This window comes from Hyperolius riggenbachi, chromosome 8, assembly GCF_040937935.1.
Source record: "Hyperolius riggenbachi isolate aHypRig1 chromosome 8, aHypRig1.pri, whole genome shotgun sequence".
NCBI lineage: Eukaryota > Metazoa > Chordata > Amphibia > Anura > Hyperoliidae > Hyperolius > Hyperolius riggenbachi.
In genome coordinates this window covers 82,019,903-82,046,925 of record NC_090653.1, presented here as the reverse complement: position 1 = coordinate 82,046,925, position 27,023 = coordinate 82,019,903, and the positions used below count along the sequence as shown (strand labels likewise).

At 45.1% G+C, this 27,023-nt stretch overlaps 2 protein-coding genes across 16 annotated transcripts in view; one reads left to right on the top strand and one right to left on the bottom strand.

The window, feature by feature from the left end:
• The window catches only part of HIPK4 (homeodomain interacting protein kinase 4), a 546,520-nt gene extending 541,819 nt beyond the window's left edge, over positions 1 to 4,701 (top strand). For 13 of the 14 annotated variants that reach the window (XR_011023519.1, XR_011023518.1, XR_011023522.1 and 10 more), the window contains one exon: positions 4,414 to 4,497. Coding sequence is in view for 1 of the 14 variants with exons in the window: in XM_068250813.1 (XP_068106914.1) it covers positions 905 to 2,095; positions 4,414 to 4,563 (1,341 nt within the window). In the remaining 13 variants the exon portion in view is untranslated. Of the gene's footprint in view, positions 1 to 848; positions 2,096 to 4,413 lie in introns of those variants that run through there. The other variant, XM_068250813.1, reaches the window with a different exon arrangement.
• Positions 4,702 to 11,993: 7,292 nt separating this feature from the next.
• Positions 11,994 to 27,023, bottom strand: part of PLD3 (phospholipase D family member 3) — a 167,805-nt gene continuing 152,775 nt past the window's right edge. For both annotated transcript variants that reach the window (XM_068250808.1, XM_068250807.1), the window contains 3 exons: positions 21,786 to 21,951; positions 19,004 to 19,103; positions 11,994 to 13,811 (listed from right to left, as the gene is read on the bottom strand). In XM_068250808.1, the coding sequence (XP_068106909.1) occupies positions 13,615 to 13,811; positions 19,004 to 19,103; positions 21,786 to 21,951 (463 nt within the window). In that variant the 3' untranslated portion in view covers positions 11,994 to 13,614. The remainder of the gene's footprint in view (positions 13,812 to 19,003; positions 19,104 to 21,785; positions 21,952 to 27,023) is intronic.

Sequence of the window (27,023 nt, the reverse complement as noted above, 5' to 3'; positions counted from 1 at the left end):
CTCCTGCTTATCCTTGTTGTGAGGTGCCTGGCTGTTTTGCACTTGCCATCTTGGGGCCTTGTTTAGCAGAGTTGGCTTGGAGCAGGTCCGGAATGGTTTGCTGCAGTGCAGCTTCGAGTTTGGGGGTCTTTTTCCCCTTCTTGGGTGTGTCCTGCATTCGCTCAGGCAGTGTGGTGGAGATTATGCCGTCCTAAGCCACGCTAATTAGCTCCTGAAAGTACTGTCAAAATTATTCTGAGCATTTATTTTTTTTTTATGGTGGCAAAGCCGTTTTTTTGATAAGTTTTCTCCAAGGTGATATTTTCACACCTTAAGAGAAAAGGTGAATTGAATAAGGGCCTAACAGAGTGATCAGACAACAAGTATTGTATGCCATTACAACTTGTGGTCCCTATAATAATGTAGCAGTGTATTATGATATGAGGTCAATATGCAATTAACTTTTTCTCCTGAGTTTTCTACTAATTGATATTTTCACACATCTGTCAATACCCTTTAAATCACCACCTAACTAGAAAATAATAATAATAAAAAAAAATTGATAGTACTTTTTCACTTTTTTGGTACTTTTTCAGTTGCAAAGTGCTGAAAGGTTATTGTAAAGATAAGATGAACAAAATGATCTCTTACCTAGGAGATAACTCAAGAGAAAAAGATAAGGGCCTGGGTATCGCATGCCAGATCCATTGTATTAGGAATTGTGAGGCTCTAGCTAGAATTCTCCACCATGGCAGTTCTCAGTTCTTATTTGTTGTCATAGCAAAACCGATACGCAAAGCAACCATGAAATTCAGTTGTAAGCTGATTTCTTAAATTTGACAGTTGGCTGTTAGACTTGGCCAGAGCCAGCAACCGCCGCGCTTAGTCAGCAACTCTGGTCTGAGTGGTGTGTGCTAGGCTTACCATGGTCTTTTTACAATCAAAATATGACAGCTACAAACTGATAGAGATCACTGGTAAAGGAACATTTGGAGAGGTATGGAAAGCTTGGCAAGGAAGCACTGGGAATTTGGTGGCAATCAAAAAGATCATGAAGGATTTCTCAAGAAACTTCATAGTCTTATCTGAGCTCAACATGCTGAAGGCCATTGAGAAGCTGGATCCAGAGCAATCTCACATTATTCGTTTCATAACTTGTTTCAAGGATAAAATTAGTTACTACATGGTCTTCGAGTTTCTGCATCTAGATTTATTTCAGTACCAGAAGATGAATGGTTTTGCCCCAGTTCCTGTTAGATACATTAGAACAATTGCTTCTCAAGTCTTAAAAGCCCTTGCAAAGTTAAAAGAGATCTCAGTTATCCATGCAGACCTGAAGCCACAAAATATAATGTTAATTGACCAAGACAAGTACCCATTTAAGATTAAACTGATCGATTTTGGCAATGCTAATTATCTGAGTGAGGTGAAACACCTGACAGAGCCATATATGCAAACCCGTTTCTACCGAGCTCCTGAGATTCTCCTAGGATTGCAGTTTAATGAGAGGATTGACGTGTGGTCTCTGGGTTGCATCATGGCTGAACTCCATCTTGGCTGCCCACTCTATCCAGGAAGTAATGAATACGACCAGATCAGGTACATCTGTGATACACAAGGGCTACCGCAGAGTTATTTGTTGGATGCGGCAAGCAAATCCTTGCGCTTTTTTCACAGATGGAGATTCAGTAACGGTACCAGCCAATGGACAATTAAGACTAAGGAAGAATACCAGTTGGAAACTGGAGTGACACCTTTAGAAACACGAAAATTTATCTTCGGTTCACTTGACAAGATAGCAACCACGAATACGCCAAAGTCCAGCTTTCCAGATCATGAGACTGTGGCTGAATATTATGACCAGGAAATCATGGTGGGAATTATCAAGAAAATGCTGACCTGGGATTCCAACCAGAGGATAAGCGCTAATGCAGCTACAACACATCCCTTCATTACTCTACATCATCTGAAAGTATTAAACAGGAACACAAAGTACTTCCAGCTGGCACAGCAGTGTCCATATAGCACCACAAGAAACAACCCAACCTCCAGAGCAGATGATAAGGACTTGACCTCAGGCTCATTCCCTAACCCCGATGTAATTGCTGGATCACTGGTAATGCTACCATAACAAATCTTTACTGGGATTTTTCAAAATCTGACTATCTTCCATTTCTGGATATTGTGCATAGAGTTGTATCCTATCTGTGGTATGTTAAGATGCCCATTGATGGAACAATTTTTTCCGAATGATTGTATTTTTGATCTGATTATTCAGATCAAAATCAATCAATCCATTACCGATCACTTCCTAAATGAACTGGTCGATCAACATGACCATTTTTTCATACATATGCCTGCAACTGGCCTCTATATTAGGAAGAATTAAAATTTGTAAATGCTTTGGAATGATTAAAGGACAACTGAAGTGATAGGGCTATGGAGGATGCCATATTTATTTCCTTTTAAGTTGCCTGGCTATCCTGCTGATCCTCTGCCTCTAATACTTTTAGCCATAGACCTTGAACAAGCATGATTATCTGCATGCTTGTTTCTGGTGTGATTTAGACACTACTTCAGCCAAATAGATCAGCACAGATGCCAGGCAACTGGTATTGTTTAAAATGACATTAATGTGGCAACCTCCATATCCCTCTTGTTAAAGTTGTCCTTTAAACACAATATTTTTTTGAAATCTGAACGGAAATGTGATCATTCACAAAAAATTTCACCATTAATGAGTACATTTAGACATCAGGCAACAGATTTGCTCAGGGGTGCAGCTAACGTTTTGATTGCCCCAAGCAGTCCATAACTTGAGGCCCCCATCCATGAAAGAATGGGTAGCCACACCTCAAATCAAAAAATGGGCATGGCCAAACCATGATGAGGGTGGAGCCAAATACTAGCAGTTTCTAGGCTAAATTGCACCCAGGACAAGGGTGTAAAATGCACCCCCCCCCCCCCAAAGTGGAGACAGGTATAGTTGCTTGCAGTATAATTAGCCAGGTGTAGCTGCCCCCAGTATAGGTATCCAGCTATAGGACCTCCCAGTTTAGGTAGCCCGTATAGTTGCCCCCAGTACAGGTTAGATAGGTAGGTGCCTCCAATATAGATAGGTAAGTGCATGCAGTATAGGTTAGATAGAAAGGTAGGTAGGTAGGTGGCGGTGCAATGAAGATAGAGGCTGTATGCAGGATCAAGGCAGGTGAGTTGAAACTTTGCTCATCCCCCCCACCGCTGCGCCCACTCTCCTGCCGCTCCGCACCACTTGCACGCCAGCAGCAGAGCAAGGCCCCCTTAGTGTGAGGCCCCAAGCAGGGGCTCGCTTGTACGCTGGTGGCGCCCCTGGATTTGCTAAGCAAGTGCTGTACAAAAACCAATAACAGGATAAGCCACCTAGGGCCAATGGGGTGTATTCACATAAGCTTGGTAAAAATGTACATGCGCAGACAACGCACATACATTTTACTGTACGTCACACAAACTACATAACGCATGCTATGTGAAGCAATTTATGTAACACCCAGGAAAACGTATACTTGTTGCCTGCGCATGTATGTGGGGGGTGTTTTTGCTTTTTTTTCTGTAAATGTAAAGGATCGCAGGTACCTCTCTGACCTGATTTATGCTCAGAATCTGGACATTTAGCAGTTTTTCTACCTTTCCCAAACATCATGAAAATACAGCATATTTGACAATATGATCTAAATACCATTTCCTGTAGCTCAGAACCACCACTGCATAATCTCTGCTAAACTTATGCTTGGGAGTTCCTCCTCCTCTCCCGGGCAACTGGTTACCAGTTTACAAAGCCCCCAATCCCAAACTTAGGTACATAAACTTGGGGTCTTTTTAGACATGGGTAAAAGGTAAAAAGAATTGTTTAGATAGGAGATGACAGTGGGGTTTAGAGATGCAGCTATAAAGGAGCCTTCAGGGAAAGAAAAAAAAAAACTCCTGCACTTCTATAGGAATTTAATGCACTGGGGACTAGGGATGGTCAATAAGATGCAAATAATTTTACATTTATGCAGGATTATGCAAATATTGTATGCACATTTATGCAGCTTAACTCATATTTTACATCAGCAGGATTTGATTGGTTCAGTTTCAAGCTGCATACATTTGCATAAAAAGCATAATCTTGCATCAACTCAAAATTATTTGCATCTCATTGCATTGACCATCCCTACTGGGGACAGAACACGGGATATAAAAAAAAAAAAAAGTAGAGGGACACAGCCTGTATTCTGTATCAGCCATATTGTTGCACTCACCTACATTCAGTTATAAATGAGATTGGAAGGTTTCAGGGTTCGTTTCCTGTATAGCTTTTGTGACTATTTGTCTAAAGTTAGCAATCCACCTTGCTTATTATCAATGCACCAATTGTTGAATACTTTGCCTTATTTGCGGTTTGTTCACCCACAGGACCATGGAGCAGAGCCCTCCATGGGTGGAGTTTGTCCTCACAAGGAAGAGGAGCCCGCTACAGTACAAGAGCCTGTGCTGGCCACTAGAATGCCTCCAGCTGTCAGCACACAGGCAAACATCACTAAGAACTGCACCAACCAGATTTAGGAGGCAAAAAGCTTCTATCCAGCCTAAGTGAAGCTCTATCACTTATGGCATCACCTTTAAAAGACAACGCTGTGGAGGATTAAGGAACAGTGAGCTGAATTAAACACAGTTGTGTAATATCAGGTAGAACGTCTTGCTTATTTTACTGACCACCTGTTTCTGCCAGAAATACTGATTTCTAAGACAGGCATACATTTAAAATGGCCACAGACAAATTTTGGGTGCAGGGTGAAGCCGAAAAACAGCTCACCCTGCGCCTGCTGAATGTCCGGGTTGGTGTTAATGCTATGCCCCCGGGGTAAAGGGGGGGGGGGGGGGGGGAGTTAATTTGGGCACCAGCCGGTGGCCATATTACCTCTTTTCTTTTTTCAAATTTTTTTCTAATTTGAGCTCCGGAATTTGCTGGCACCCAAATTAGTCACTGAGTGCTGGTATAACCGTAATTCTCATTACAGCCTATGGCAGGGCCCAAATCATTGGTGCCTAAATTAGTTGTCTCGCATCCCAGGTCCTCAGCTCCACTGCAGGGGTCGCTAGCCACTATATAGATCGAACCAGGTCAGGCTCCCATTAGATTACAAGAACAACAAAAAAAAGAGACAAACCTGCATGACAACATGGAGCATTCTCAATGGTGAACTGAATGGGGGCCAGTGAGAATCCTCCCTGTTGCTAAGCAAGATTCTTGGTGCAATTCAATAGGAACCAGCTTCTGTCAGGTCTATCTGGTCACTGTGACCCTGAAGCTGCTGTGCAGGACCTGAACGGATGCAGGGACCCTAAGGAGGGCGGAAACGGGATGCATGCAGAACAGAGGCACAACATTGAGTGGTAACATGTAAACAGATGTGACGGGGCACAGCATATCTGCTCAGTATATACTGTGAACTCACTGTTGTGCATCCGTTGTATTGAGAACCCAGCCTTTAACCTCCCTGGCGGTAAGCCCGACACAGTGTCAGGCTAGCCGCCGCAGGGGATCGCATGGCCCCGGGAGGATTTTTGCCTATAAAATGTTATTTCAGCTAGCACTTCACTAAGTATGCCCCCCTAATTGCCTCCGGTCCCCTCTGATCGCCGCCGGTATACGTACCCCCAGGGATCCAGCGATGGCGCAGCCTCCCAATCAGCTCCCGGCTTCGCTATGGGGAGGATCGGAACTGTGCATAGCGACAGTGAAGCTGCATGGAGACGATACGGTTCTCGCGGGATCGCAGACGGGTAAATATTACCGGCAGCGATCGGGGTGATCAGAGGGGACCGGAGGCAATTGGGGGGGCATACTTAGCTAGCGAAATGCTAGCTGAAGACTATAAATAACAAAATGAGGAATAATGTGAAATGAAAAAATTAAAATGAGGATTAATGTGGAAAAGTGTTACCACTTCCACTTTGCGATCACTGATAAAAGTATTGTCACAGTCCTCCCAAAGTATTGTACGCATTCCTGGGAATCTGCCTTATTAGTGATCACACTCATGGTAGCGTGTGGAGCACAGTACAGGCTATTTTCACTTGTAGCACAGATCAGAGCAGGCCTACTCGCTGCAAAACTGTGGGGAGTAAAGTGCTAAGTCCCACCTAAGGAGGTATCAAAGCCACTTGCTTATTATGGCTGCATTTTGAAGAAAAACTTCATGATTAGCTCAAGTGTGAGCAGAAAGTTTTGCAGGACATGTGCTGCAATCCCTCCCAGGGAGGTATCGGGGCTACTCACAGAAAGCGAGTGGCTGCCTCTATTCAGTATCAGGGGATCGTTCAGAAACAGCCTCAGCACGTGCTACTGTCGGCTGAACGTCTGCCCAGCGGGAGGGTCTGACAGCGGCGGTATGGCGTGTGTACGCACCTTTAGCCTCCAAATCCATGCCAGAATCGAGCAGACATCTGCTCTGAACATCACACTTGATATACAGTGGGTTGCAAAAGTATTCAGCCCCCATGAAGTTTTCCCCATTTTGTAATATTACTGCCACAAACATGAATCAATTTTATTGGAATTCCACATGAAAGACCAATACAAAGTGGTGTACATGTGAGAAGTGGAACGAAAATCATACATTATTCCAAACATTTTTTCCAAATAAATAACTGCAAAGTGGTGTGCATAATTATTTGGCCCCCTTTGATCTGAGTGCAGTCAGTTGCCTATAGATATTGCCTGATGAGTGCTAATGACTAAATAGCGTGCGCCTGGATGTAATCTAATGTCAGTACAAATACAGCTGCTCTGTGAGGGACTCAGAGGTTGTCAAAGAGAATATTGGGAGCAACAACACCGTGAAGTCAAAAGAACACACAAAACAGGTCAGGAATCACATTATTGAGAAATTTAAAGCAGGCTTAGGCTACAAAGAGATTTCCAAAGCCTTGAACATCCCACGGAGCACTGTTCAAGCGATCATTCAGAAATGGAAGGAGTATGGCACAACTGTAAACCTACCAAGACAAGGCCATCCACCTAAACTCACAGGCCGAACAAGGAGAGCGCTGATCAGAAATGCAGTCAAGAGGCCCATGGTGACTCTGGACAAGCTGCAGAGATCTACGGCTCAGGTGGGAGACTCTGTCCATAGGACAACTATTAGTAATGCACTGTACAAAGTTGGCCTTTATGGAAGAGTGGCAAGAAGAAAGGCATGGTTAACAGAAAGCATAAGAAGTCCTGTGTGCAGTTTGCCACAAGCCATGTGGGGGACACAGCAACCATGTGAAAGAAGGTGCTCTGGTCAGATGAGACCAAAATGGAACTTTTTGGCCAAAATGCAAAACGCTCTGTGTGGCAGAAATCTAACACTGCACATCACTCTGAACACACCATCCCCACTGTCAACTATGGTGGTGGCAGCATCATGCTTGGGGGGTGCATCTCTTCAGCAGGGACAGGGAAGCTGGTCAGAGTTGATGGGAAAATGCATGGAGCCAAATAGAGGGCAAACTTGGAAGAAAACCCTTTTGGAGACTGCAAAAGATTTGAGACTGAGGTGGAGGTTCACCTTCCAGCAGGACAATGACCCTAAACATAAAGCCAGGGCAACAATGGAATGGTTTAAAACAAAACATATCTATGTGTTAGAATGGCCCAGTCAAAGTCCAGATCTAAATCCAATCGAGAATCTGTGGCAAGATCTGAAAACTGCTGTTCACAAACGCTGTCCATCTAATCTGACTGAGCTGGAGCTGTTTTGCAAAGAAGAATGGGCAAGGATTTCAGTCTCTAGATGTGCAAAGCTGGTAGAGACATACCCTAAAAGACTGGCAGCTATAATTGCAGCAAAAGGTGGTTCTACAAAGTATTGACTCAGGGGGCCAAATAATTACACACAGCCCACTTTGCAGTTATTTATTTGTAAAAAATGTTTGGAATCATGTATGATTTTCGTTCCACTTCTCACATGTACACCACTTTGTATTGGTCTTTCACGTGGAATTCCAATAAAATTGATTTAGTTTTGTGGCAGTAATGTGACAAAATGTGGAAAACTTCAAGGGAGCTGAATACTTTTGCAACCCACTGTATATAATTGTAACAATATACAATGTTTCCAAGAGTAATTTGATCAAATACTAGAGAGAAGAGCCACACACACATTAAATTTGGATTTTATTGCATTCAATGATTTTACAAAAATGTACTTAAAAAGGAGCCCAGCTCTGCAATTTAAAAAAATTTAAATTACTTTTGTACTAGATCCCACATTGACCTTAACCTACAAACTATCCCTGTCAGAAGGAGAAGAAAAAAAAAACGATTCTAAGCTTCCTTAAAGTGTACCTTAAGTGTCCCCAAAAAATTGAGTTTTACTCACCTGGGGCTTACCTCAGCCCCCTGCAGCTGATCGGTGCCCACGACGAGTCGCTCTGATGCTCCGGGTCCCGCTGGCGGCCACTTCCGGTTTCGCCGTCAAGACCCGTCAGGCTGGGGAACGCGGCTGATACTACACGTTCCCAGCCAAAATAGCACCCCTTTGCGGCCATATGTCCGCATACGGGTGCCTATGCGGACATATGGCCGCATAGGGGTGCTATTTTGGCTGGGAACGTGTAGTATCAGCCGCGTTCCCCAGCCGGACGGGTCTTGACGGCGAAACCGGAAGTGGCCGCCAGCGGGACCCGGAGCATCAGAGCGACTCGTCGTGGGCACCGATCAGCTGCAGGGGGCTGAGGTAAGCCCCAGGTGAGTAAAACTCAATTTTTTGGGGACACTTAAGGTACACTTTAAAGGAAACCTGAAGTGAGAGGGATAAGGAAGATGCCATATATATTTCCTTTTAGGCCCCGTTCACACTTGCGTTTTGGCAAATAAACGGACCGGATCCTGATCGGATCCTGACCTGATCCTGATCAGTACCGTACGGTTCCGATCCGGATCCGGTCCGTTTGTATCAGGCATGCATCAGGCTGCCATCCGGATCCGTGGGCAAAAAATAGTGAAATTTAAAAAAAAAAAAATGTTGGGGTCAGCAGAAGGTGCACCTTGTGCACGTGTAGAATCAGGTTCCTCCGCTGTAGGCCTCACCTCCACCTCCGACATTCTGCCAAACAGCTCCAGCACGTCTGTCACTGCTGCTCCACTCCAGACATGCTTGGCCCATGTGTCCCCATCCGAAATGGCCGCTTGCATACGCATAGGAAGTGGGGTAGAACATCAGGTTTTTGTAGGCAGTGTGTTCTGTGCCTTCCGTTCCCCATTGGTTTCTGTGTTCCTGATGGTGCTGTCAGGCTCAGGTCAGGCTCCGGTCAGGATGCGTGGGCCGGAGATCCAGACCCAAAAAATAGCGCATGTTGGAAGAGTCCGGAGTCCGGATCCGATCCGGCTCCATACTGTACGGAACGGATATGTGTGAACGTCCGCATAGACTTTACATTGCTATGCGGAACGTACGTTCCGTTTGTACAGTATGCGGTCCGGATCAGATCCGGAAAATCCGGATAGCGAACGCTAATGTGAACCGGGCCTTAATCAATGCACATTGCTTGGCTGTCCAGCTGATCCTGTGTCTCTAATACATTTAGCCACAGACCCTGAACAAGTTTGACTGGAGTTGCCCTATGCTGATTTCAGATGTGTGATTCAGACTATACGCTAGGCCAGCAAACTTGACTCTCTAGCTGTTAAGGAACTACAAGTCCCGCAATGCATTTGCCTTTATGAAGCATGACTGTGGCTGTCAGACTCCTGCAATGCATTGTGGGACTTGTAGTTCATTAACAGCTGGAGAGCCAAGTTTGCAGATCACTGTGCTAGGCTACCGGTATTATTTAAAAGGAAATAAATGACAGCCTCCATCTCCCTCTCACAGACAAGTGTGCTCCCAGCTTTAGGTGAAATTTTGGATCACAACTTCTATTGCATACTGCAGCCATGTTTTACAAGAAAAGAAAGGTATCAGCGAGTGGGGGAGAAGCAGAACGCTGCAGCAGCTGAGGGCAGAGAAAGGGTAAGCAGACATACAGAGGGCAATAGGCTGCCCATAGACGGCCATTTTTAGCACCTTTTGTTAGAACGGAAAAATTGCAAAACCGATACAAACGAAACGGAAACTGATCTGTTGGAACGGAAATAAGATCCCATTTCACAGATCCGGTTACCTGAAAGTGCCAATGTGAAGCGGCGGCCCTTATGCAGGACCTCTAGCAGGGATGGTCATTGAGATGCAATAACTCCAAGTTGATGCAGAATTATGCAAATTGTTAACCCTGAACCGTACCTAAAATCAAAAATTTCACTTAGCTGGGGCTTCCTCCAGCCCACCGTAGGCCCCGAGGTCCCCTGGCGGCCTCCTGACTCCTTTCCGTTACCGCTGGCGGCTCAGTTACCGGCTACACCCGGGGTTCCGTTACAGACAACCCGGGGTGTCGGGCCGACACTTCCTGGATCTAGACGCAACGCGTCATCACACCAGATGCTCTGCATCATTATGCCGCTGGCGTGACAGTCCTGCGCATGCACGGTGAACCGCACATGCACAGGACTGTCACGCCAACCAGCGTGATTATGCATAGCGGTCAGCGTGATGACGCGTAGCGTCCAGATCCAGGAAGTGTCGGCGCGGGTGTCGCTGGTAACAGAGCTGCCAGCGGGACCCGGAGAGGAGCCGAGAGGACGCCGGGAGACCTTGGGCCTACAGTGGGCTGGAGGAAGCCCCAGATAAGTCAATTTTTTTATTTTAGGTACTGTTCAGGGCCCCTTTAATCCAAATATATAAATCCTGGAAAAGATCAATCAAATGAAGCCAAGGTAGAATTCTATTGGTCAGTTTTCAAGCTGCATACATTTAAATAATCCTGCATTAAATCGGAATGATATGCACTGACCCTCTTTACAGCTAGCGTGCAGCATGTTCAGACATAGCAGTGTGTGAGGAGAGGACATGATCTACAACATACAGAGAGGAGTGCTAGCTCTGAAGAGGTAGAGATAGCACCCTAGGTAACAGTCTTCCTATAGAATCTAGAAACCCACCACTAACAGATGCTCTTCTCAATGTATTAACAAGTGCAATGGGAATATATTAAGTTTATTAGCGTATTGTTTTTGCTGATGTAAATTTATAGTTTCTGGAAAATGGGATTTTGCACATTTGGCAAAGTTTTGCTAATCACTGCCAATAATAAGGTGATATTATAACCCCATACTGGAGCCAGAAGCCAAATTAGGCCACACTGGACATGACAAAGCTTGGCTGCCACATCAGTAGATGGCACTTTTAAACAAATACTAGTTTTTCAAATTTAAAGGGGTACTGTTAGGGGGGGGGGGGGGGGGAAGTTGAATTGAACTTACCTCGGGCTTCTAATGGTCCCCCGCAGATGTCCTGTGCCTGCACAGCCACTCACTTGGCTAGCTAGCTCAAGTGTCCGCCACCCCCCGATCCCCCGTTTATACATTACTCAGCCTGGATCCAGTGATCAGCGCAGACTCCTCGCACAGCTCCGGTCTTCACTATTGGGAGGATCGCACATGACGTGATGTGTGTGGGGGGGGGGGGGGGGGGAAATCACAGGCAATCAGGGGGTGCTGGACACTTGTATTAGCTAGCCTAGTGCTAGCTAAAGGTTTTACAGGCATAAGATCACATTAATTATGCATGGGGGGCTCCTGAGGCCAACAAGCGGTATGCCCGACACAGTGTCTGGCATCCCGCTAAGGAGGTTAAATTTGAAAAACTGTTTTAAAGCGCCATCTACTGATGTGCTGCGCAGTAGTACGGCCTCCACCGTACGCTACCGATGGCGTCAGCAGGAGCGAGGACGCGGCCACGCAGGCGCAGTGGTTTGCGGAATTAAAGTTGAACCAGCAGCGGGGATCAGAAAATTGGTGAGTGGCTGTGCGGGCACAGAATGTCTGCAGGGGTGAATTCAACTTCCCCCCCCCCCCCAACTTACTGTACTCCTTTCACACAAAAAAATGACTATACATTACCTTTAAATGTATTCAACGCTGGCATTTTATGCAAATAATGGAGGGTTCCTCTGGAACAGGGGAAGATTTTTTCTTGTGCGTTAGTCATTGCAAATCTAACTAAAACTTTGCATTGTGCAAATTCCACAGTGTTGATATCAATAAAACATCTTAACAAGAGTCTGTAATGTACTTATTTTTACACTCATCAACAGAAACAAATTCAGTTAAAATAAAAAAATCTTTGCAAAATTTACATTTTAAAACTCACTGAGAAAGTATCCCTCCTCCTCTCTAGACACTTCAAGTCAATCTTTAGTAGATGTGCCATTACAGCAATAGGACTCTGATGTTTCCTAAAGATATATGTTTACAGTAGAGGCATAGTAACTGTGGTGGAGGGTGACCAATCCTACACAGAGACAACGGGGCCCAAACGGTACACTATGTCACGGTTTGGTTGGTAAAAGCTAAAAGGAAATTGTGGTATACACAAAGGAAGGTTGCATAAGGTGCTACCAACCATTGTTTATACATCTCCACCTGCCTCCGCAGGCAGAGATATATAAACCCGACTCCACTCCGGTGTCGAACTGGATGTGGTCACACTCTTGGAAAAAATCAACAAAGGTCCTATTGGTTAGCACACCACTAGGTACTAAGGTCCACCTCCTCCAAATGTGTGTAATGAGCTAAGAACAGACCGCCTCTTCAGAGACACTCCGTTCTTGGTTCATTACACACATTTGATACTGTATTTGGCCTGAGGAAGTGGGCGCAGACCCAAGAAATGCATTGCCTGTGCTTATTAAAATTCATATTTATATGAAATTGCTACTGAGGTAAGCCACTTCTTTCTAATTTTTAGTTATTTGTAAGTCATTTTTATTTACTATCAGGTGCCTCTTAACCCCTTTGATCAGAGGCATAGGTAACCTTTTACTGTGTAAAACAAGTGTCAGGTGTCAGTTAGAACCATCTGTAGATAAGGTAGGTTTAAGAATTTTAATACAGGAGGATGCCAGTCCTCATGAAACAGACACAGAGAATTCTGAAGCTCTAGTTAGCAATATGAACTCACACTGTGTGCACTAGAATCAAATTTGAAACACATCGTCCAGTGGAGAAAAACTGTTCAAATTAGCATTGAAAAGTATGTTTCTGTTGATCAGCGTGAAAATAATAAATTCCACAGTGCTTCATTGTTCTATTAAAAAATAAATTAAAAAAAATGAACACTTCTAAAACGACAGGCACATAGAAAAGCCCCTAGAACTGTAACATCTCCTGACTGTAATCAGCACAGCCGGACTTGGACTTGGTTGGGGTCTCACACATACTGCTGTGAAGATTCTGATATATCTTCCTAGTCAAGCAGAGAGCAGCTGTAAAGGATTGTGTTCTATCCATCACCAGGTAAATAGGTTATAAGAGTGCCATTCCATAGGGTTCAGTGACCTTCAAGTACAGCATCAGAGTGGTGTTCCCAGTAGCAAGTGGTCTTCACATGCTCTCCAATTGTCCTGATACCCAGAACGTCACAAACTCTGTTCCTGAACAGGTTCCCCCGTATAGGGAGGTCTGATACTCATCACCACATTGAAGAGTACTGAAGTCCACTGGTGATGCACCAATTACCTTCAAGACCGTCACTGGAAAATACAACCTTTCTTAAACCCACTCATTGAGCTGATGGGGTAGCTGTAGTTGGAGGTCCAGTCTCTTATGAAGACATCCTGAAGCTGCTGCTGCATGGTGTTAGTGGCATTGGCCGAGCAGGTCTGATTCACCACGATTGCAGCACCTGCTGTGCGGATGAAGTAATCTCCGGACCAGTTGGAGGTTCCTGATAAGACACAAAGCTAATATGAGCAACAAGCAATGCGCCAACAGGAAATAAGATAGCACCACACTATTAACAGTATAAAGAGCTACATACCGTATTTTCCGCCTTATAAGACGCTCCGGAATATAAGAAGCACCCAGGTTTAGAGGGCAAAAACCGGGGAAAAAAATACTAAACCTGGTATGTCCATATTCCAGAAGCTCCTTGTACATGTTATCCCTCAAATGGTAACCTCCTGTGTCCCCCATGTCTGTCCCATGTCTCCCCTATGCATCCTCCAGTCTGCCCCATGCCACCTACTGTCTCCCACATTCGTCCAGCAGTCCCCCTTATGTCTCCTCCACCATGCCTGTGTGTGTACCTGTGTCCTCCACCATGACTGCGCTGTGTGCATGCCTCCCCGCGTGTTGACTGCCCCCCGCTGTGTGCACGGCTCCCCCCATGGGTCATCTGCCCCCTCCCGCTGTGAGCACAGCTCCCCCCACGTGTTGCCTGCCCCCCCCCCCTCTCCAGGGGTTTAGCGGCAGCTGCTTACCTCCTCCATCATGCCCGCGGAGACTGCAGACCTACGTCCTCTGTGCACGGCTTCCTCTAGTGCCGGGCTTGTAATGATACTTCATTAATGACCCGGGATGGGGGGGGGGGGGTGAGCTGTGCACACAACAGGGGCAGACAGTACGCGGGGGAGGCATGCACACAGCGCAGACATGCGGCAAACATGGAGGACAAATAGGAAGACAGGAGGTCGCACACAGGCAGGGAATCCCCGACGTGGTAGCGGTTCGGAAGTCGGGAATTCCTTGCCTTTGCCCAATAAGAAGCAGAGACTTTTTATCCCCATTTTTGAGGGAGAAAAAGTGTGTCTTATATGGCGAAAAATACGGTACATCTTGGCAAATATATACTGCATAGAGAATAAATCTACTGTATTCCGTATAGGTTTAATGTCCTAGAGGGTATCTCACCGCATACATGTAAAAAGGGCGCCGAGTAAATTTAGAAGTCGGGTGTCACCCCTAGTTGAATATCAGTAACACTGCCAATTTTCTACTAAGGCTTCTACCTCCTCCTAACATGCATCCTTCCCACAACTACTCCTAAAGATAACTGCACTTAAGACCATACGCCTAACACTACCTGTTGGGGGGGGGAGGGGGGGGAAGAGAGATAATTAACAGTAGTGTACATTTCAAATATAAAAAAAATACAGTAACCGTACATTTGAACATTTGAGAAACACAGGTTGTAAATGTTGTACTGCAAAAAAAAAAAAAAGGGGGGGGGGGGGTAGGGGGTACATAGGTGAACGTTAAATTGTGGAAAAGTCAACAAAAAAACAAGGCATTTAAATATCTGGATTAGTTATCCATCTATTCCAAACACGGGAGAATTTGTGAGGACATCCTCTGTGTTCGTAGACCAGTCTTTTGAAAGGCAACGTGGCTTTAACGCTGGTTTTCCAATCATCAATGGAAGTACAGAGTGGGGATAAACACCGTTACACACTGTTTGTCAGCGAAGAGCGTTTCTACCATAAACGACTTGTCATACTTGGGCACATCCTCTTCGACAATATTCAAGATACAAATTTTGAGATCTAATGAGACTGGAGACCCCATTGTATGCATCATGAAGGAATCCCACCAACTGTTTCCAGAAATCTTCACTACCTGCCCCTTCTTAATCTAAATTCAAACTTCGGCTGTTTCCGGTGGCCAAATTATACAATGGGCGCGGGAATTAACACCTCCCAAACTCCTTGAAAATAGTGGCATTTGCATCTCACTGTTCCGCTGTTAAATCACTTAACTGATGTTGCCACTTCTTTTCATAGCTACTGACTTTTTTGACAGCTAATGTACCAGACTACATGGGTGCCCAACGCATTTACAGAAAAGGAGAAGCAATCCTGAAAGAATATGCACCCTACAGGCTAATTCATTATCATACATGGAGATATACTTTAATGATATTAGCGATGTTAGCTACGAATACGAACCTACTCTTAATCAAAATTTAAATTGGATAGCGCTGCCCACGACAGATGGGAGGTTAAAGAGACACTGAAGCGAAAAAAAAAATGATGATATTATGATTTGTATGTGTAGCACAGCTAAGAAAAAAAACATTAAGATCAGATACATCAGTCTAATTGTTTCCAGTACAGGAAGAGTTGAGAAACTCCAGTTATCTCTATGCAAAAAAGCTATTAAGCTCTCCGACTAACTTAGGGCTGGTTCAGACGGACGTTTGTGCAGCGTTTACTGCCAGCGTTCGGGGCTTGGCGTTAAACGCTCCCATTCAAGTGAATGGGAGCGTTTGTACCAAGCTTTCACGCGCGTTTATACGAACGCGGCGTTCGGGTCCCGATTTTCACTGACGTTCAAGGAGCCCCTGGAAGCTACATGTTGCTTCCAGGGGCGGTTAACCGCGACGGGCAATGTTCCCCTAGGGGAAGAAAAAACGCGACCGCATCCGAACGCAATGCGAACGCTGCTGAAAGCCCGAACGCATTGCCGCCGCGACGCCAACGAACACAACGCCTCCAAACGTCCGTCTGAACCAGCCCTTAGTCGTGGAGAGGGCTGTTATCTGACTTTTATTATCTCAACTGTAATTGAACTGTTTACTTTTCCTCTGCTAGAGGAGAGTTCATTACTTCACAGACTGCTCTGAAAGACTCATTTTGAATGCTGAGTGTTGTGTAATCTGCACATATTATAGAGTGATGCAATGTTAGAAAAAAAACACTATATACCTGAAAATAAAAATATGAGAATATTTTCTTTGCTGCTAATCTTCTAGTAAATTATTCATAGTACACAACCAATTCATTATATCATATATTTTTTTTTTCGCTTCAGTGTCTCTTTAACGTAATGCTGCCCCCTATAGCAGATGCACTCCACTCGTGGTCCATGTAATGCCACTACTTCCTCCTTCAAACCGAAAGGAGGAAGTAGTGGCGTTACGTGGACCACAAGTGGAACACATCAGCTATAGACAGCGGCTTAGGTAAGTTACCCTCACTCTGCCGTGGGCAGTGCTATCTAATTTAAATTTCAACTACGTGTAACTACATACTCCTAGTTAGTCATAGCTACTATCACTATCTTTTAGGCATACGGAGTGATATTTTGATCAACTGTGTGGACTACAATCTCTTACAATACAATTTATATTTAGCATAAAGTATGGTGGCTTTTGGGTTACAAAAACTTAGTGGTTCTGGGTCAGCACAACTTTAAGGGCCCTTTTCCACTAGAGCGTTTGCTGAATCGCAAATCGCTAGCGATTTTAAAATCGATACGGTTTGCTAAATAACATAGGAATCGCGGTAGGGAATTTCCACTACCGCGATTCATTTTTTTGCCGCGATGTTGCTATGCAGTGCATAGCAAAATCGTGATCGCAAACGTCAGGAAATCGCCGGGAAATTTTGGACTTTTGCTGAATCGCAATTGCTAGTGGAAAAGGGCCCTTACAAAGAACTCAGTAAATCTCATTTGCCAAGTCCTACCCATAGTGCCATAAAAATCCATGCCTTGTGCTGATGAAGGCGAGATAGGCACTGTGCTTCAAACAGTTTAGAGAAGTCAAACACAAATAACTTCACATATTACCTCGGGACATGGCAGCTCCTACAGCTATTAGAAACCAGGACAAACTGCAAAAAACAAATGCTGCTTGGTTTCCTTAAACCACTTAATGACCGCCTAACGCCGATAGGCTTCGGCAGGTCGCAGTGGTGTTTCCATGGAAACGTTCCATGTCAGTTCACGGAGGGTGTCTCCGTGAACAGCCTGCGAGCCTCCGATCGCAGGTGAAATGTAAACACACGGGGAAGAAATCGGCAATCGGATCGCCGCCGCCTGATAGGCTGAAGCCTATTAGAGGCGGTACAGGACGGATAGCCGTCCTGTGCCGCCCATGGATCGAAGGGGAGGGAGGGAAAGAGAAGGAGGGAGGAATAGCGCTGCAGAGGGGGGCTTTGAGGAGTCCCCCTGCTCGGCCACACAGAGCAGCAGCGATCAGACCCCCCCCAGCAGGACAGGGGGAAAAAAGGGGGGGGGGGCAGTCTGTTTGCCCTGCCCAAAACCTGATCTGTGCTGCGGGCTGGAGAGTCCAAGAAGCACAGATCAGCCAAAAATCTCCTGGTCCTTAAGTGGTTAAGCAGGATCAGTATGGCTTTTTAAGATGAACGACTATGGGTACACTAAACACCAGCGGACCTTGACCTGTATTTGGCTTGTCAGGGGCATAAGGGGATGATTTGGATATTAACTTACAGGGCCGCAGTGATGCATCAAAGGAGTTACTTCTTGCTCATATAAAGCTGAATAATTTCAAACACCTTTTGTTTTAAGAAAGGCAAAATTTATATGGTATATCTTCTATAGTAACAGGACTCTTGGGTTCTTCTCAGCCCCTTACAAAATCATAGTGGTTTTGGGTCCCTAGGTACACTAGTGCAGGGAACACACTTAGTTTTTCTGTGCAGAAAACGCACACATAAAAAGCCGAGAACTCATGTTAATCAAAGGTCTAGTTCACACGTAAAGGACAACTGAAGATAAAAGGAAACATGGCAACCTCCATATCACTCTAAGTAATACCAGTTGCCTGGCTGTCCTGCTGATCCTCTGCCTCTAGTACTTTTAGCCATAGACCCTGAACAAGCATGCAGCATATCAGGTGTTTCTTACATTACGGTCAGCTCTGACAAGATTAGCTGCATGCTTGCTTCTGGTGTTATTCAGACACTACTGCAGCCAAATAGGGCTGCCAGGCAACTGGTATTGTTTAAAAGGAAATAAATATGGCAGCCTCCATATTCTTTTCACTTCAGTTGTCCTTTAATGAGTTTTTCGCATGCAGAAACAAAACTGACATTCTGTATGATAATTTTGCACAATGTCAGTTTTCTCAATTACATTAGCTGCTGTGAAAAAACCGCATGCGGTTTCCAGCATAGAAACACACTTTGCAGAAAATGTATGCAGAAAAACGCGCACGGAAAACTGAAAGATAAGCGTGTTCTCTGCCTAAGAATACTTAAGTCTTTCTTACTGATTTTGTCATTCTTTTCTAACGTGACAGTAAGTCAACTGTTACAGGAAAGATCCCTTCCTTATACTTAGGTTAATGACCTGTGAATCCAAACAGCAGTAATAAAGTGCCAACATACATACCTATGTATGCCACTCTGTCGGTCACCATGTACTTATTGTGATTCACTCGGGCATAGGGAATGTGCTTCTGCTCCGGGGATGTTGGAACCACAAATATTTTCTGCAAAAAGAGTTCAAAACATGAGAAAAAAAACAAAAATGTTGGTATTTGAATATTTGTGACAGTTGTTGGTAAATTTCCCTCTGCGGACACAGCTTAATGCAACAAATTAGCACCAAACTTCTGTATTGCCATCAGCATAATGCACAGCTTTTCATAAAAACCTTCAGGCAGAGGGAGCTTTGCGGGCTCAGCTGCTTTGCACAGGGCTGTCAGCCAATCAGTTAGGGCCCTTTTCCACTAGAGCGTTTGCGATTGCTTAATCGCAAAACCGCAAACTGCTAGTGATTTTAAAATCGCTGCAGTTTGCTTTTTAACATAGGAATCGCGGTAGGCAATTTCCACTACCGCGATTCGTTTTTACTCAATCGCGATTGCGCCGCAAAACGATTTTTGCCGCGATTTTGCTATGCAGTGCACAGCATAGCAAAATCGCGATCGCAAACGTCGGGAAATCGCCGCGAAATTTTGTACATTTGCTGAATCGCAATCGCTAGACTGCTAGTGGAAAAGGGCCCTAAGGGCTGGTGCACACCTGAAAGCGCTAGCGTAATCACAAACGCTCAGCGTTTTATTAGTGATTTTTCTAAGCGATTCTAGGCATGTGCCTACCAATTTTCTAGTTATGTCTAGTGATTTTTGAAGCCTTTTGGTGTAGAAATGTTTTATTTTTTGTACTGTAGAGCTGGAAGTGTACAGCTTTTGTAAAAAAAAAAAAAAAAAAAAAAAAAAAAAAAAAAAAAAAAAAGACGCTTGGAAAATCGCTCTTTTCTATCGCTTCTTGGAGCGATTTTTCACTTCTCCTATGCTTAACATTTAGGCCGAATCGCCTCAAATGCTGCAGGACCTGTGTCAAGTGCTTTTCAAAAAGCTAGCATTTGAAAAAGCGCTCAGAAGTGCTCTAGAGGTGCGTTCACACGCCTGATTTCTTCGCTCGGCGGATCAGTCAAAACCAGCCTTATCAGCCTGCCGACAGACTACACACGGGGAAACTGTCGTCAGAACGGCCCCCCCGTCGTTTGAAGTAATCAGGCGAGTGTACGCGCCTCTAGAGCTGTGCACCAGCCGGAAGTATTGATTTTGTGCTGACATGCGTTGTCCAATCAGCAGACCTGTGCTGTGATGCTGAGCTCCAAGTAAAGCTAAGGTGAAAGTGATACAGAGGCTGCCATAATTAGTTCCTCTGAAGCAAGACCAGTTTCCTGGCTATCCTGCTGATCATCTGCCTCTGATATTTTCAGCCATAGACCCTGATCAAGCATATGCAGATCAAATGTTTATGACAATACTGTCAGATCTGGCAAGATTAGCTCATGCTGGTTTCTGGTGTAATTCAGACACTAATGCAGCCAAATAGATCAGCAGGACTGCCAGGCAACTAGTATTGTTTCAAAGGAAATAAAGATGGCAGCCTCCATATCACTCACCTCGGGTTCACTTTCTGTGCTGAGAAAAGAGAAAGCATAAAGCTAACTATGTAGGCTGTTTTGCATTGCTGGAAAAAGATCAACGGGACAGAACTACAAATCCCTTTGGCAGTTAAGACATTTCACATTTAATATAATTGAGAAATCTTAATGCAGCCAGCTGTATTCTGTAAAACATTCCCCACTAAAGAGGGAATATAAAAATGCATGTTTTTTATGATTAGCATTTTTTTTTTTCAATATGCATTTGAATTTTATTTGATTAGCATTCCTGTTTTCCAAAAGCAGCTTGTCCAAACATCATTCAAATGCAGCTGACATGCAATTCAGCATGAAAATAAAAGCTTATGCTGGCCTCTGAGTCCCGCTACAAAGACTCATTTCCTGTTTCAGGGACCCCCCCCCCCCCTCTCAGGAGGATAGGAAGTTCCAGAAATCTACGTAACACAAACACAGGCAGAGATTTTCATCTCTTCCCTTTCTGATAAATGAAAGTTGGTTTCGTTTTTGTTAATCACAACTCAGCTTTTTGAGCTTAAAACAATCAGTTTACTTTACATGGGGCACATTATCAGGGTAGACAGTGTCAGGGGTTTTGTCAATAGTCGCGATATTGCACGCCGTTCCCGCTGCACACTCGATCGGGCAAGTCGGTCTAACATCTTGCAGCATGCGCAATCGACAATGCAGCCAATTTTTGTCCCGAAATTGGTTGCATTGTCGGTCAGGCATGCACTTGGTGGCACAGATTTTCATCCAATTAGATTATAATAAATCGGATGGTCACCGGATGTATGGCTACCTTTATACTTTTAGCCTTACACCCTGAACAAGCATGCAGATCAGAGGTTTCTGGCTGAAGTGTGAATGGATTAGCTGCATGCTTGTTTCACGTGAGTGATTCAAATATTACTGAAGCATAAGAGATCAGCAGGACAGACAAGGCAATCGGTATTGTTTACCCCCGCCATAGCAACAGACATCATGCTGTTCAGACTGCAAGTAAATAAAGCACAGAGCGCTGCAGGAGATCACAACCTGCGGCTCTGGAACACTATCCTGTTAATCGAGCATTTTAAAAAAGAATTTATACACCATCAACTAATTAGGGAGCTTATCGACAAACATAAAAGCTGCACCACCACTGAATACTGAATGCCTACACCAGCATAAGTAAAATTTAGCATGTGGGGTCATTAAAACGGACATGAGTTTTAGGAATGATCAAATTAAGCAATCATGCAAGAATTCATACCACTTCCATGTCCAAATGAGGCTTGCTACTGTTCAGACCTTCCAGCGACTTCAAGAAAGGGAACATGGTGGGTTTAGAATTTGCCCAACAGCTTATCAGCAAACGGACAGTCACAAATCTTTCATAAACCGCCTTCCGCAGAGGATTATCAATCTGAGGCCAAAACCTGAAACAGGAAGACAGAAAGAGGTTAGAGAAGGGAAATTAAGTCATAATGCCAGCTCTCTGTGCAAATCACCACCAGGGCGTGTCATGGCTGCAGGCTTCACTGCTGCTCACACTGCCACTCACCCATAGAAGGGCAGGTCACAGCTGCAGGCTTCACTGCTGCTCACACTGCCACTCACCCATAGAAGGGCAGGTCACAGCTGCAGGCTTCACTGCTGCTCACACTGCCACTCACGCAAAGAAGGGCAGGTCACGGCTGCAGGCATCACTGCTGCCGACACTGCCACTCTCGCATAGAAGGGCAGATCACGGCTGCAGGCTTCACTGCTGCCCACACTGCCACTCTCGCATAGAAGGGCAGGTCATGGCTGCAGGCATCACTGCTGCCCACACTGCCACTCACGCATAGAAGGGCAGGTCACGGCTGCTCACACTGCCACTCACGCATAGAAGGGCAGGTCACGGCTGCAGGCATCACTGCTGCCCACACTGCCACTCATGCATAGAAGGGCAGGTCACGGCTGCTCACACTGCCACTCACGCATAGAAGGGCAGGTCACGGCTGCAGGCATCACTGCTGCCCACACTGCCACTCATGCATAGAAGGGCAGGTCACGGCTGCTCACACTGCCACTCACGCAAAGAAGGGCAGGTCACGGCTGCAGGCATCACTGCTGCCGACACTGCCACTCTCGCATAGAAGGGCAGATCACGGCTGCAGGCTTCACTGCTGCCCACACTGCCACTCTCGCATAGAAGGGCAGGTCATGGCTGCAGGCATCACTGCTGCCCACACTGCAACTCACGCATAGAAGAAGGGCAGGTCACGGCTGCTCACACTGCCACTCACGCATAGAAGGGCAGGTCACGGCTGCAGGCATCACTGCTGCCCACACTGCCACTCATGCATAGAAGAAGGGCAGGTCACAGCTGCAGGCTTCACTGCTGCTCACACTGCCACTCATGCATAGAAGAAGGGCAGGTCACAGCTGCAGGCTTCACTGCTGCTCACACTGCCACTCACGCATAGAAGGGCAGGTCACGGCTGCAGGCATCACTGCTGCCCACACTGCCACTCATGCATAGAAGGGCAGGTCACGGCTGCTCACACTGCCACTCACGCATAGAAGGGCAGGTCACGGCTGCAGGCATCACTGCTGCCCACACTGCCACTCATGCATAGAAGGGCAGGTCACGGCTGCTCACACTGCCACTCACGCAAAGAAGGGCAGGTCACGGCTGCAGGCATCACTGCTGCCGACACTGCCACTCTCGCATAGAAGGGCAGATCACGGCTGCAGGCTTCACTGCTGCCCACACTGCCACTCTCGCATAGAAGGGCAGGTCATGGCTGCAGGCATCACTGCTGCCCACACTGCAACTCACGCATAGAAGAAGGGCAGGTCACGGCTGCTCACACTGCCACTCACGCATAGAAGGGCAGGTCACGGCTGCAGGCATCACTGCTGCCCACACTGCCACTCATGCATAGAAGAAGGGCAGGTCACAGCTGCAGGCTTCACTGCTGCTCACACTGCCACTCATGCATAGAAGAAGGGCAGGTCACAGCTGCAGGCTTCACTGCTGCTCACACTGCCACTCACGCATAGAAGGGCAGGTCACGGCTGCAGGCATCACTGCTGCCCACACTGCCACTCATGCATAGAAGGGCAGGTCACGGCTGCAGGCTTCACTGCTGCTCACACTGCCACTCACGCATAGAAGGGCAGGTCACGGCTGCAGGCATCACTGCTGCTCACACTGCCACTCACGCATAGAAGGGCAGGTCACGGCTGCAGGCTTCACTGCTGCCCACACTGCCACTCACACATAGAAGGGCAGGTCATGGCTGCAGGCTTCACTGCTGCCCACACTGCCACTCACACATAGAAGGGCAGGTTACGGCTGCAGGCATCACTGCTGCCCACACTGGAGGAGCGGTATGTTTAGCACTTGAAATAAAATATATATGTATATATAGAACTGGGTACTCACAAACAAGGGTTGCTAATCGCAACCACCTTCTGTGCGTGTGGGGAATACACGTCCCGCATTCGGGTTGTTGGAGGAAATAGAAATATTGGTGGTCGCTCAGTCTAGACATCTCATGGAGGTAAGATACCCCTTTCTTATTCCATATTGTGACATTGACACTCACCACACCATCTTATCCAGTTTGCCCAGCGGTGGCGTAGGTCTTGGCAGCAGGCTGTGTTCTGCTACAGTGATGTTCTCCCACCTCTGGACAGAGATGTGCTGACTCTTCAGGTGGTCTGCCTAAAACATGAGCTGTTCCTTTGCAAGAGCTGCTTACAAGAGCACTAGAGGGCCTTCTCTCTGCATCAGTCTATAGATGTGCATATCTAAAGGGATACAAGGGAAACCTCTACGATTTGTGCCCTGCTCCTGCATCTGTATTTTTGTTTTTTGTTGTTGTCCCGCTTGGCAGTATATCAGCACCAATGGCGTGAGGAGTAAGACAGGATGGCTTCTCTTATTTGCCTGTCCAGTTTACCGAATGGCTGATTGCTACCAACAGTTCCAGGCTGAAGGTAAAATATTGAACATCTCACTTGAGTTACAGAATGCTCTAATCTTTGTGAATTGATATTTATTGAGGTATTTACTGCACAAGTCAGAAATTTACCTCACTAGTTAGTAATTTTACTTTTCCACGTGGTAACAGCCTTGTGAACTGACATTTAACTACTTTTTGGGTAAAATCAGCTGTTTTCTGCATTGCTGAATGTAGTAGTGCTTAGTGAATTTAGCCCAATGCTTTTCATGAAGAAGAAAAAAAAAAATCAGATTTGGTACAAAGATGTTCACAAATCAGCAAAAATGACAAAAAGTCCCTAATAAAAGCAGATGCAATAGTGCAGTTATGTATGTGAAGGTCATCATTGCCTCAGCCTTACTGGCACGGTTATTTGACTACCTACGGCTGAAATACTGTATTTTACTCATTTTAAAACTTTTATGCTTCGACATAATTCTGCTGTACAAACGAGTAAAAATACGGTATGTTAGCAATAGGAACCAAAACAAACCACAACCAAAGTGGGGATGATAATGACCTTTGCACAAGTTTACCACCAACCTCGCTGCTACAGTTGGTGTATTTTGGCTTATTTACATGTTTTTGTATGTATACACTGTTTTTGGCATGAAAAGATCTACTGGGATTAGCCACCTAGTTTTTACCTGTGTATATTTATCAAGTTAAATAATATTGACCTAAGCAAAATCATTTGTCTCTATGTGATCAGTGCTTAGTAGTTCGTGCTTGGGTTGGACTTGGCTGCATTTTTACCTAGGCAGGATGTTGGTCATTTTGTTCTAATTTTAAATATACTACATCCTACTTTTCTGATCAATCTGCCTTCGCATGCATTATAAAGTACCAACATACAAGTTCATATTGTGGCAGCGGCGCCGCTCAGTTCGGCACAGATTTAAGTGGTTTCAGGAGGATATGTATAATGCCTGGTATCAGCGCCGCTACAGCTGCAATGTTGTACTCCATGGCTGCATACTGGCAATTTAGGTGCCAGCAATAGCCAGACCTCGAATTACATGTCTCCAGACAACCAAACGCAGTATTTAACACTACTGGAGATTTCAGCTACAGCAGTTCGAGCCATCATTCAGGTCCCACTGCACCCAACTGCGTTATAATATGTACCCCCCATTGTTTTGTAAGTCTACCCCATATAAGACAAATTACAAAACTAGACATTTTTGACTGTTTGGGAGGCCTTATTTGGCAATTCATATGTTGAATGCACTTTTGCATTGTTGAGTTCAGGTATGTTTATTGTATTTGTTCAGGTCATTTAACTTCCCTTCTGTTATAAAAAAAATTATATTTAATTACAATCTTTATCATTTTATAGTGTCACTTTGAGGGTTTACTTTCCATGTCTTTTTGATTGCAGGTTCTACAAACTTCCCCTTTAAAGCCCAGTTTGACTTCCTAACAGTAAAATATCAAATGGGTGTGTCCTATTTTAATAGTTTCATGTTGAAAAAATAAAATCTCCTTATTCCATTGGATTGGCTAAAATCTAAAGGTGGCCATACATCTAGCGATGATGGGCAGATTCGACCAAGAGACAAATCTCTCTCAAATCGAATCTGATTAGAGAGAGATCTGTCAGCTGCCCATACACCACAGACCGATTCCCGATCAATTCTATGCTGAAAAATATCCGGAATCGGCCCTGTGCCCCCCAATGCCCGCTGTGCCAAAGTGTATACATTACCTGTCTGCGGCCTCCACTTGTCCCCCGCTGCTCCGGGCGCATTCTCTTCCGCATACACCCACGCGTTTTCTAGTAAGGGCGCGCGTGTGTGACGTTAGACGTGTGCTATCGATAAGGCGACCAATTTCCGTCCTGAAATTGGTCGCATTATCGGTCGGGCATGCACTTAGCGGCACCGACTCATCCAATTTGATTATAATAATCTAATTGTATGGTCAATCAGCCACCAAGTCGCCTGATGTATGGCCACCTTAAGGTTGAGCTAAACTAAGAATTGTACCTGGGGAATAAAACCAATGTACAGTACTTTCTCCTCTTCACAGCAAATCATTCGTGAAGGAAGATGGGAATTCTGAAGCATTATGTACACAAAGCCCTGTTCTATTACACCATGAAAGCAAAGAAGTCACATTTGAACTTCGTAACAATTTCAGTAAACCCCAACTAACATATCAATTCCAATACAACGTATCATCATATCCTCTTCTTCCATTTTCAAAATTATAGAATACATATTAAACAAAAGAAAAAAAATACCACCCTCTATTCTCCTCAAACTTCCAATCAACACTTGCAAATAATTCAACATCATTAGGATTTTTTCTTCAAAGATTCAACCCACCAATTACCATCCAAAGTACTAAAAAAATGACAAAAATTATAATTATAAATACAGGAGGCTCCCTCCCTTACATCTCCACCAGATCTTCATACTCCTTAGTATCTTGGAATTCTCTCCATTTTCCCCATTTAACATTAAATGCTTCTAATCTATCCTGCTGAAAAGCAATCTGATTCTCCTTGC